This window comes from Diaphorina citri, unplaced genomic scaffold, assembly GCF_000475195.1.
Source record: "Diaphorina citri unplaced genomic scaffold, Diaci psyllid genome assembly version 1.1 scaffold2318, whole genome shotgun sequence".
Classification (NCBI taxonomy): domain Eukaryota; kingdom Metazoa; phylum Arthropoda; class Insecta; order Hemiptera; family Psyllidae; genus Diaphorina; species Diaphorina citri.
The window spans coordinates 931-12,513 of NW_007379742.1; the positions used below are offsets into that span (position 1 = coordinate 931).

Genomic DNA, 11,583 nt, shown 5'->3' on the forward strand with positions numbered 1-11,583 from the left:
ACATACATTACATACAAAATCTACGGAGTTACTACTAGCAGATCGTATCACCTACAGAAATTGAAGAGGGCCAAATAACCATCCAGATACCAACCACGCGCAACGTTGCTTAACTTTAGTGAAATGTATGAAAAAGATTTGTAATTATTACCATTTTCTTTTGTTTTTGATATAAAATTTAGGTATGCACACCAAAGCGTTGTAACAAAAGTTTTATTACTTTAAATACAAATATATCATTCTATTCTATTCTTTAGTGATCCATCGTCTTTCAATGCACCAGTTCCCGATTGATCACTGAAGTTAAGCAACGTTACGCGTGGTTGGTATCCGGATGAGTGACCATATAGGGAATCGCGCCCTGCTGGCTTTTCCCGGCCCCACTCAGGGTGAGGTTAATGTGAGGAGGTGGGTAACTTGTGGCCGAATGGAGGGTAAAACCCGAATCACTAAAAACCTGGACAGTTATACAGTGACATAATGACCCCCTTCATTACAATCACATCAAATAAAATTTGAAAAAAAAAAGAAAAAATAATAATAATAATAAAATAAAAAATAAAAAAAAATCACACAATTCTAATTTTCATTGAAAAATTTCTCGACGGCCTACAGAGGCGACCTTCCTGTGAGATAAATAGATACACAGATATTAAATAAATCAATTATCCCTGAGTTCACATTCTATTCCAGTCAGCCATTGAAACACAAATACTCGTTCAAAACATACAGAACTAATATGACAAAAGCAATCAAGAACGCAGAAGAGAATGTGAAACTGGACAAGAAAAAACTCAAACGGGAATTAAGGAAGAAGTATTGCTGTGGAGCCTATGGTTACATGAGAGAAGATTTGGAACGGAAATATAATGAACGATTTGTAAAATGGTAAGAGTAGAAAGTTTACGTTTAGAATTTAGATCATTATCATCATTCATCATTCATCATTCATCATTCATCATTCATCATTCATCATTCATCATTCATCATTCATCATTCATCATCATCAACATCAAAAGCAATCAAGAATGCAGAAGAGAATGTGAAACTGGACAAGAAAAAACTCAAACGGGAATTAAGGAAGAAGTATTGCTGTGGAGCGTATGGTTACATGAGAGAAGATTTGGAACGGAAATATAATGAACGATTTGTCAAATGGTAAGAGTAGAGAATTTAAGTTTAGTCCATTATACCAACAGTTTTTGTTTGTAGCTTAACAAGTAGTGTTCCATTTGGAAAATAGCTACTGAAAGTAGTTTTCTTTACACTATTATTATTATTATTCCGCAGGTACCAATCAAGACATCCCAAACTGTTTCCACGTGTTCAGGCGCAAGAACGAATCCCCATCAATACACCCAACAAAAACAGTTTACGTTTAGAATTTAGATCATCATCATCTGTTTCAATCCTAAGATTGGTTTATCTCCATTCTACTCTATCAGATGTCTCTCTCTGGCCAGCCTAGTAGCTTAGTTTGATTATACCAACAGTTTAATAGAGCACCTCTTTATTGATATAATTTTGTTTGTAGCTTAACAAGTAGTGCTCCATTTGGAAAAATAGCTACTGAAAGTAGTTTTCTTTACACTTCCGCAGGTACCAATCAAGGCATCCCAAACTGTTTCCACGTGTTCAGGCGCAAGAACGAATCCCCATCAATACACCCAACAAAAACATCTCCAGACCAGTCCCACAATACACTCACAAAACACCAAACCGGAACATCATTCGCCAAATGCCTCGATATAACGTCTGTGAACAATCCCGAGCTCAGAACGAAGTTCCCAAAAGACTACAACAAGTCCATACGAATTTCGTAAACCAAAAAGCACATGAAAACGAGGTGAAGAAAAAAGTCAACCATACGAACTTCGTAAACCAAAAAGTAAACAACGAAAACGAGCCAATCAAGAAAAAGATAAAGTCCAACAGATGAACAATCCCAAGCTCAGAACGAAGTTCCCAAAAGACTACAACAAGTCCATACGAATTTCGTAAACCAAAAAGCACATGAAAACGAGATGAAAAAAGTCAACCATACGAATTTCGTAAACCAAAAAGTAAACAACGAAAACGAGCCAATCAAGAAAAAGATAAAGTCTAACAGGAAATTCGCCCTTAATAGTCGAAATGGCAAGAATGTTACCAGAAACATGTCTAAAACCAAGTCTTGGAAGAAAAGTAAGCGAGTGAAACATGGGAAACCAGCAACAGGAAATTCGCCCTCAATAGTCGAAATGGCAAGAATGTTACCAGACACATGTCTAAAACCAAGTCTTGGAAGAAAAGTAAGCGAGCGAAACATGGGAAACCAGAAGGAAAAACGGATATACAAGAACAGAATCTGGAGAACTCAGTCCCAAAAGACACCGAAAAAGGGATTGACCAAGAAACAAGTCGAAATATTCAAGCCGACATATTTGAATTCCAACGCCCACTTCAATATGGATATGAACCTAATCCTAGAGACAATTGGAACTGTTTTTCGTAGATGTTTTGTTGAACACATAAAAATAAAATAAAGAATTTCCGGTTTTAATTTTCGAACACATAAAAAAATAACAAAGAATAAATAATATAGATTTTTTTCTTTTTCCAAGATGAGGTTTTCACCGCCACTTTTATTTTGTAGCAATGAAACAACTGTTACATTAGACTCGTGTGGTCTGTGTTATAGCATGCCCATCCCGTAGTATGCCTCTCATCAGATGAGCGAGAAGAGACACAATACTTCCCATTTAGGTGCTGGGTCAACACGAGAACACCAGAAAGTAACCCGTTGACATATTTGCAACCGAAAAACGAATACAATTTTTTGTCGACGGTGGGATTCGAACCCGGGATCTTCTGCAAAATAGGCAATATATAATTTAGATATAGGGGAGAAGGGGTAGGCCGAAGATGAGATGGAGAGAGATAAAGTGGAAGAGGACGTTAGAGAGAAGGGATGGAGAAAAGAGGAAGCATTGGATAGACGGAAATGGAGGAGTAGAATACAAGATGGAAACGCCGGTAGGATATGACAATGGTAAATGGCATAGCCATAGACTAACTACCTACACAAGTATATAAGTATAAGTCCTCTTTGTCCGATACAGAGCTTTAATTTTTTTTTAAATGCTCCATGGATAAAGAGTAAGCCATAACATGTATTTTATTTAATGATGTTGACCAATTTATTGGCCTCGCTCGGAGTAGCTTAACATAGGTGACGCTAAAACCGGTCTTAAATTATCGACTGAAGTGTTATCTAAATCTTTCTCGCTTTAAGTTCATAGGTCATCGCGACAAATTTCAAGATCAGAGCTCATTTGTGTGAGAAAATGTCCTCACGAGGCTGAGTGCACCTCGAACTCCAAGCACAGAGCCGAAAAAAAACCTCGGCTCCGCCGGGAATCGAACCCGGACCTCCTGCGTGCAATCCTATTGGTCCCAAGGACAATGGAGTCAAATAGAAGTAATTTGCCAGCCTAGTTAGCTTGGTTGGTAGCGCATCAGCCTTGTGAGAGCTATAGGTCAACGAAGTTCCCAAAAGACTACAACAAGTCCATACGAATTTCGTAAACCAAAAAGCACATGAAAACGAGATGAAGAAAAAAGTCAACCATACGAACTTCGTAAACCAAAAAGTAAACAACCAAGACGAGCCAATCAAGAAAAAGATAAAGTCTAACAGGAAGTTCGCCCTCAATAGTCGAAATGGCAAGAATGTTACCAGAAACATGTCTAAAACCAAGTCTTGGAAGAAAAGTAAGCGAGTGAAACATGGGAATAACAGGAAATTCACCCTCAATAGTCGAAATGGCAAGAATGTTACCAGAAACATGTCTAAAACCAAGTCTTGGAAGAAAAGTAAGCGAGCGAAACATGGGAAGTACAATTTTTTGTCGACGGTGGGATTCGAACCCGGGATCTTCTGCATGGCAAGCCAGCGCGTTATCAATAACTTACCATCATATACCAGAGGGTGAGTTCAAGGTCTTTGGGTATGTCGTACCACATGGTCCATAGGATGACACCATTGATCAGGTTGGGCAACCAACACACGTAGTACACGAGAATGATGAGTGAAAACCTGGATACAATTTTTTGTCGACGGTGGGATTCGAACCCGGGATCTTCTGCATGACAAGCCAGCGCGTTATCAAGAACTTACCATCATATACCAGAGGGTGAGTTCAAGGTCTTTGGGTATATCGTACCACATGGTCCATAGGATGACACCATTGATCAGGTTGGGCAACCAACACACGTAGTACACGAGAATGATGAGTGAAAACCTGGGAAACAAATAGTTCATTACAAATTTTCATCAGTAAATGGTTTCTAATCTAAACAAGCTGGGCCCGTCCCTTCGGGAATTTTTTAGCCCGTAGTTTATTCGATCGTGGTTAGAGAAAATCAGTACCCATGTACCTAATTTGTTTAATATTCAGTTTATTATTATTATTCTTGATTTGATTTTTGATTTTACTTTCATTCTCATCTTTCATGTAATGATTTAAAATCAAGACTAGAGCCCGTTCTCGGTTCATTACAAATTTTCATCAGTAAATGGTTTCCAATCTAAACAAGCAGGGCCCGTCCCTCCGGGAATTTTTTAGCCCGTAGTTTATTCGATCGTGGTTAAAGAAAATCAGTACCCATGTACCTAATTTGTTTAATATTCAGTTTATTATTATTCTTGATTTGATTTTTGATTTTACTGTCATTCTCATCTTTCATATAATGATTTAAAATCAAGACTAGAGCCCGTTCTCCCTTTATTCCTAAAACTACCAATATAATGTTCAAGTCACCCATCCATTTATTGGCCTCGCTCGGCGTAGCTCAACATAGGTGACGCTAAAACCGGTCTTAAATTATCGACTGAAGTGTCATCTAAATCTTTCTCGCTTCAAGTTCATAGGTCATCACGACAGATTTCAAGATCAGAGCTTATTTGTGTGAGAAAATGTCCTCACGAGGCTGAGTGCACCTCGAACTCCAAGCACAGAGCCCATAGGTCATAGCGCCAAATTTCAAGATCAGAGCTTATTTGTGTGAGAAAATGTCCTCACGAGGCTGAGTGCACCTCGAACTCCAAGCACAGAGCCGAAAAAAACTCGGCTCCGCCGGGAATCGAACCCGGACCTCCTGCGTGCAAGCCTATTGATCCCAAGGACAATGGAGTCAAATAGAAGTAATTTGCCAGCCTAGTTAGCTTGGTTGGTAGCGCATCAGCCTTGTGAGAGCTAGGTCGCGGGTTCGATTCTCACCCGGGGCGGATTTTATTCTGAACGGATGATAGTTCTCGGAATGGCTGGCATTCTCCTATCCTGTCTTCCTTCTCTCTTCGATTTCGGGATGATAAGACCTTAGCAGTTACAGTTCCCTCTATCAAACCTCTTGAAATAAAAGAAAAAATAAATACCTGAGTCGTATCACATCGATCAGCATACGTTCTCGATACGTGTACTGATTGAGTTGACGCGAGATGTTCAATTTGACGAGTGAGTCGGACCGCCAATAGATGATGGGGTTGAGAATCATAAAGAACGGATGTTAGTTTTCGGAACAGCTGGCATTCTTCTATTCTGTCTTCCTTCTCTATTCGATTTCGGGACGATAAGACCTTAGCAGTTACAGTTCCCTCTATCAAATCTCTTAAAATAAAAGAAAAAATAAATCCCTGAGTCGTATCACATCGATCAGCATACGTTCTCGATACGTGTAGGTCGCGGGTTCGAATCTCACCCGGGGCGGATTTTATTCTGAACGGATGTTAGTTCTCGGAATGGCTGGCATTCTTCTATCCTGTCTTCCTTCTCTCTTCGATTTCGGGACGATAAGACCTTAGCAGTTAAAGTTCCCTCTGTCAAACCTCTTGAAATAAAAGAAAAAATAAATACCTGAGTCGTATCACATCGATGAGCATACGTTCCCGATACGTGTACTGATTGAGTTGACGCGAGATGTTCAATTTGACGAGTGAGTCGGACCGCCAATAGATGATGGGGTTGAGAATCATAACGGCGGCAATTATGAGGTAGGTGGCGGCATAGTTGGGCAGAATGCGCCGCAGGGCTTCCGCCTCGGACAGATTATCACAGCTGAAATGAGAATGGGAAAGGTTAGAATAGAACAGAATGGAGGTTAGAATAGAATAAAATATGTCCCTTGTTTATACTACTCTAATGAGACTAAAAAGCTCCTTCACCCAAGCAGTCTAAAAAGGTCTCGTGTATTTTAGAGGTTCACGAACATAATATACTGGAGAACATAATAAATGTTTACATCAGGTAATAGCTTTCTTTTTAAATTTTAGAATAATTGAGTGCGAAGGGCATCCCACTCGGAAAATTTTGTCAAGCCAAAACCAGTTGGCCTCAAAGCGATCACTCTAAAGCTGATTGAGAGGTAGATTGGAGGTTAGAATAGAATAGAATGAAGGTTAGAATAGAATAGAATGGAGGTTAGAATAGAATAAAATATGTCCCTTTTTTATACTACTGACTACTCTAATGAGACTAAAAAGCTCCTTCACCCAAGCAGTCTAAAAAGGTCTCATGTATTTTAGAGGTTCACGAACATAATATACTGGAGAACATAATAAATGTTTACATCAGGTAATAGCTTTCTTTTTAAATTTTAGAATTAAATAAGCACCTACCTACCGTGATATGGGGTAACATGGTCGGTTATGTTTGACACGAGGCTGAGTGCATTTCATAAATAAGCACCTACCTACCGTGATATGGGGTAACATGGTCGGTTATGTTTGACACGAGGCTGAGTGCATTTCAATACAATGTCAATAGAGCGTTGGATGCATCAGTTCAAGACAGAACACTTAAGTTAAGTAACGTTGCGGGTGGTGGGTATCTGGACGGGATCTACTCGACACACTCACGAGGCCGAGTGCAATTCAATACAATGCCAATAGCGCGTACAAAACAGAGTACTGAAGTTGAGCAATGTTGCGCGTGGTTGTTATCTGGATGGGTGATTGTTGAGGACAACACGTGCTGCTGGTTTATTTCGACTAAAAATAAAATTGGAGTTTTACTTACACACCCATGAGGAAGTTTTGAAAAAAAAAAGTCGATATAAAACACGTATCTAACGCAAAATTGTATTGTAAACAAAATTATCTAATGTATAAAATAGAAAGTAAAAATGAATATTTGTTTGTGTGTGTGTTTGTTCGAACTTTATGCCTGGCCAAACCGCTCATCCGATTGCTATGAAACTTTGTCAACCTATTGCTTGCACTCCCGTGAAGGTTATAGGCTATTTTCTGGTTCGTTTTTGTTAAGCTACGCCGAGCAAGACCACTAAATGGATGAGTGACATGAACGGCCATGCCTTAAGGATTGACTAGCAGAAATCCGGAGCGAAGCGACGGGTTTCGGCTAGTAAACAATAAAAATAAAGGTTTATCATTGCAGAAATCCGGAGCGAAGCGACGGATTTCGGCTAGTACATACTAAAAACAACTGCTACATTTAAATGTACATGTGTCTTGTGTCGTAGTATGGCTCTCAATCATTAATCATGGGTTAATAAGTTAATATAGAATGAATTGATTAGGAAATAGAAGCACATAATAAAGGTAATATGTAGCTATACATAATATGTAGGTACGTACGTACATTGTACATTGGTACTTACTTAGATTAAATTTGGCGCTATTAATTAAAGTTTTTCGGGGAAATCAAAGGCATAAACAGAAACACGTGTTTCACGGCCTTTGATAAGAAATAGACAAAAATGAATTGATTACATTGAATTGAATTTTGTACGTGCATTATACTGTAGAATTTTTTGGCGCCCTTTAACCATTCATTTGTGAGTTAAAATTGAATGAATTACTGATTATGATATACTGTAGAATTTTTTGGCGCCCTTTAACCATCCATTTGTGAGTTAGAATTGAATGAATTACTGATTATGATTAGAAATAATAATTAGGTACCTAGATTTCCTCGAAATTACTAGATTAGGAAATAGAAATAGATGATGCTCTTTCGCATACAAGACGATAGTGCAAGTTTTATCAGCGATTATAAATAAGCACCTACCTACCGTAATATGGGGTAACATGGTCGGTTATGTTTGACACGAGACTGAGTGCATTTCAATAGCAGAGCAGAGCTTGTGCCACCCCCATCCGTGGCACAAGCTCTGCTTATACGGGTGGGTATACCATTTATATGAAAAATGTATGTTCTGATTTTTTTGTCGATGAAATATAAATGGAAACTTATTAGAAAAAAAAAAAAAATACAATGTCAATAGAGCGTTGGATGTTGGATGTATTAGTTCAAGACAGAGCACTTAAGTTAAGTAACGTTGCGGGTGGTGGGTATCTGGACGGGATCTACTCGACACACTCACGAGGCCGAGTGCAATTCAATACAATGCCAATAGCGCGTACAAAACAGAGTACTGAAGTTAAGCAATGTTGCGCGTGGTTGTTATCTGGATGGGTGACAGTTGAGGACAACACGTGCTGCTGGTTTATTTCGACTAAAAATAAAATTGGAGTTTTACTTACACACCCATGAGGAAGTTTTGAAAAAAAAAAGTCGATATAAAACACGTATCTAACGCAAAATTGTATTGTAAACAAAATTATCTAATGTATAAAATAGAAAGTAAAAATGAATATTTGTTTGTGTGTGTGTTTGTTCGAACTTTATGCCTGGCCAAACCGCTCATCCGATTGCTATGAAACTTTGTCAACCTATTGCTTGCACTCCCGTGAAGGTTATAGGCTATTTTCTGGTTCGTTTTTGTTAAGCTACGCCGAGCAAGACCACTAAATGGATGAGTGACATGAACGGCCATGCCTTAAGGATTGACTAGCAGAAATCCGGAGCGAAGCGACGGGTTTCGGCTAGTAAACAATAAAAATAAAGGTTTATCATTTTTTTTTTTTTTTTTAAGGCGTATACCATCTGTGTACAGGAGGAAACCGCTCTCTGGGAAGCAACTGGAAGAGAAAAATTTGGACTGATTGTGATACTTTCTCATTACTAGTAGGTATAGCTTTGCTTTACTTTAGTAATAGAAAATTAAAAAATAGGTTGCTAGATGGTAATGGTTTAGTAAGTAGTTGAAATGCTCTCTGGAACTTGGCCTGACACACTGCCATGTGCTCAGATTTAACTTCCTCCACTCTCCTTCTGTATCTTTCCCCCCCCCCTTTCCTGTGTACAGATGGGGTTGGCGTTTTTCATCAGCCTCTCAATCAGTCCTAACTAGGGTGATTGCTTCGGGCTGACATTTGGTTTTGGCTACAAATTTTCTGAGTGGATGCCCTTCACACTCAACCTTTGCTACTTCTTTAGCAAGAGAAATTCAGGCTGGTATACCCCCTTTTTAAAGTCCCCCAGCTAGAAAAATTTGGACTGATTGTGATACTTTCTCATTACTAGTAGGTATAGCTTTGCTTTACTTTAGTAATAGAAATTTAAAAAATAGGTAGCTACCTAGATGGTAATGGTTTAGTAAGTAGTTGAAATGCTCTCTGGAACTTGGCCTGACACACTGCCATGTGCTCAGATAACTTACTCCACTCTCCTTCTGTATCTTCCCCCCCCCTTTCCTGTGTACAGATGGGGTTGGCGTTTTTTGTCAGCCTCTCAATCAGTCCTAACTAGGGTGATTGCTTTGGGGTGACATTTGGTTTTGGCTACAAATTTTCCGAGTGGATGCCCTTCACACTCAACCTTTGCTACTTCTTTAGCAAGAGAAATTCAGGCTGGTATACCCCCTTTTTAAAGTCCCCCAGCTAATTTTCCTCAGTTTTATATGTGTGTAAAATTACATTAACAAATTAACAGTAATAGGTACAAAGTAATAATGTACCGTAAACTGGGGTAACATTCCAGTCCAGTCCAATCGGACAAAATAAACTTAGGTAGGTATATTGAAACAAATTTTGTGTTTTGTAAGTAACAAAATTCTGCGTCGAAAAAAAAGGAAGTACGGAAAAAGGGCACAAATTGACTTCTGGCCTTCTTTCATCCTGCCCCTCGATTGAAACTGGCCAACTGGACAGGAATGTTACAGAACATCCGTCAGTGATGTTGACGCGAGGCCAATAGCTGGACTGTTCGTTGGCCTCGTGACTAGATACCAACCACGCCCAACGTTGCTTAACTCAAGGGGAACTGATACATGCATTGTGCTATTGACAGTTGCAAATGGGTAAAAATTATTAATAAATGGTTGATTCCTACGTAAAAAGTAGTGAAAAATCCAAATCTGAGGTCAAAACTCCGAAAAAGTAACTTTAAAAGGTCGAAAATTCAATTTTTAATTGCCGTTCTAATGAAAAAGTTCAAGGAGTTGTGACGTCAGATTTCACGTCAAAATGCGCAGAAACGCTTGCGCACAAACAAACGATGCGGGAGTCATGAATTATGACGTCATTGCCTACGGGAGCGTATGCCGTGACGTCAAAGTTCACGATTTACCGGTATTTTTTTAAATCGATTTATCTCGGGATCTAAAGTCGTAGGGAGAAAAAGAAAAATTCCGTTGGTCCTCATTTTTCCTGCTCTATGACTCTGAAACATCACCCAAGTAAGCGCAACTGATATATTGCACTCTGCCTCGTGACTATGATCAAGTGGTCAAATAACTAATCATTAATCATGGGTTAATAAGTTAATATTGAACGAATTGATTAGGAAATAGAAGCACATAATAAAGGTAATAATATTTAGCTATACATAATATGTAGGTACGTACCTACATTGTACATTGGTGCTTACTTAGATTAAATTGGCGCTAGGTATTAATAGATCAGTTGCGCTTACTTGGGTGGTGTTTCAAAGTCATAGAGCAGGAAAAATGAGGACCAACGGAATTTTCCTTTTTCTTCTACGACTTCTAGATCCCGAGATAAATCGATTTAAAAAATACCGGCAAATCGTAAACTTTGACGTCACGGCATACGCTCCCGTAGGCGATGACGTCACATCAAATGTCCCGAGAAAAGCTCCCTTGCAGGCAACGCATTAATGTGTTTGTGCGCATACGTTTCGGCGCAGTTCTTTCTGCTCCTAACGCATTAATGTGTTTGTGCACATACGTTTCTGCGCAGTTCTTTCTGCTCCGCCGCTAGCGTGCTTGCATAGTGGCGCTACCTAGCGGACAAAAATAGCAACTGCGTTAAGTCTGACGTCACAAATCTTTGAACTTTTTCATTATAAAAATTGAATTTTCGACCTTTTACAGTTTTTTTTTTTCGGAGTTTTGACCTCAGATTTGGATTTTTCCCAACTTTTTACATAGGAATCGACCATTTATTTATAATTTTTACCCATTTGCAACTCCTCCATTACAAGCTGAATGAAGGTCCGGATCTGCAGGCTCATGTTAAAATGATTGCCTATCTCTGAGAATACTCGAAGACTGTCCGGACCCTGTCCCCAGCTTGTTTACGGGTCAACAAGCATTTCAAACTGAATATGTAGACCTGAACCAAAATTACGACGAAATAACAATGGAATTGAATAGTCACCATTGCGCTGACGCTGTAACGAGTACAAAAACTGATGAATCACTGATGATGCAGTGGAAACC

At 39.0% G+C, this 11,583-nt stretch overlaps 2 protein-coding genes across 4 annotated transcripts in view; one reads left to right on the plus strand and one right to left on the minus strand.

Annotated features, from left to right (window-relative positions):
- Window positions 1–648: 648 nt before the first annotated feature.
- Window positions 649–2,572, plus strand: LOC103518702. Of its 3 annotated transcripts, none has more exons than XM_026830428.1 (4): window positions 649–888; window positions 1,600–1,757; window positions 1,936–2,199; window positions 2,307–2,572. In XM_026830428.1, the coding sequence occupies exons 1-4, from the start codon at window positions 740–742 to the stop codon at window positions 2,492–2,494; spliced, it is 759 nt and encodes a 252-aa protein (XP_026686229.1). In that variant the 5' UTR covers window positions 649–739; the 3' UTR covers window positions 2,495–2,572. The 3 variants fall into 3 exon arrangements, with proteins under 3 accessions (XP_026686229.1, XP_026686228.1, XP_026686227.1); XM_026830427.1 differs by having other exon boundaries at window positions 653–888; window positions 1,600–1,882; window positions 2,058–2,199; XM_026830426.1 differs by lacking the exon at window positions 1,936–2,199 and having other exon boundaries at window positions 653–888; window positions 1,600–1,935; window positions 2,218–2,572.
- A 1,575-nt stretch (window positions 2,573–4,147) lies between these two features.
- The window catches only part of LOC103518703 (G-protein coupled receptor 143-like), a 12,868-nt gene continuing 5,432 nt past the window's right edge, over window positions 4,148–11,583 (minus strand). Inside the window, exons 3-5 of the mRNA XM_026830429.1 lie at window positions 10,041–10,152; window positions 5,895–6,095; window positions 4,148–4,283 (exon numbers count right to left, since the gene is read on the minus strand). Of these exons, the coding sequence (XP_026686230.1) occupies window positions 4,148–4,283; window positions 5,895–6,095; window positions 10,041–10,152 (449 nt within the window). The remainder of the gene's footprint in view (window positions 4,284–5,894; window positions 6,096–10,040; window positions 10,153–11,583) is intronic.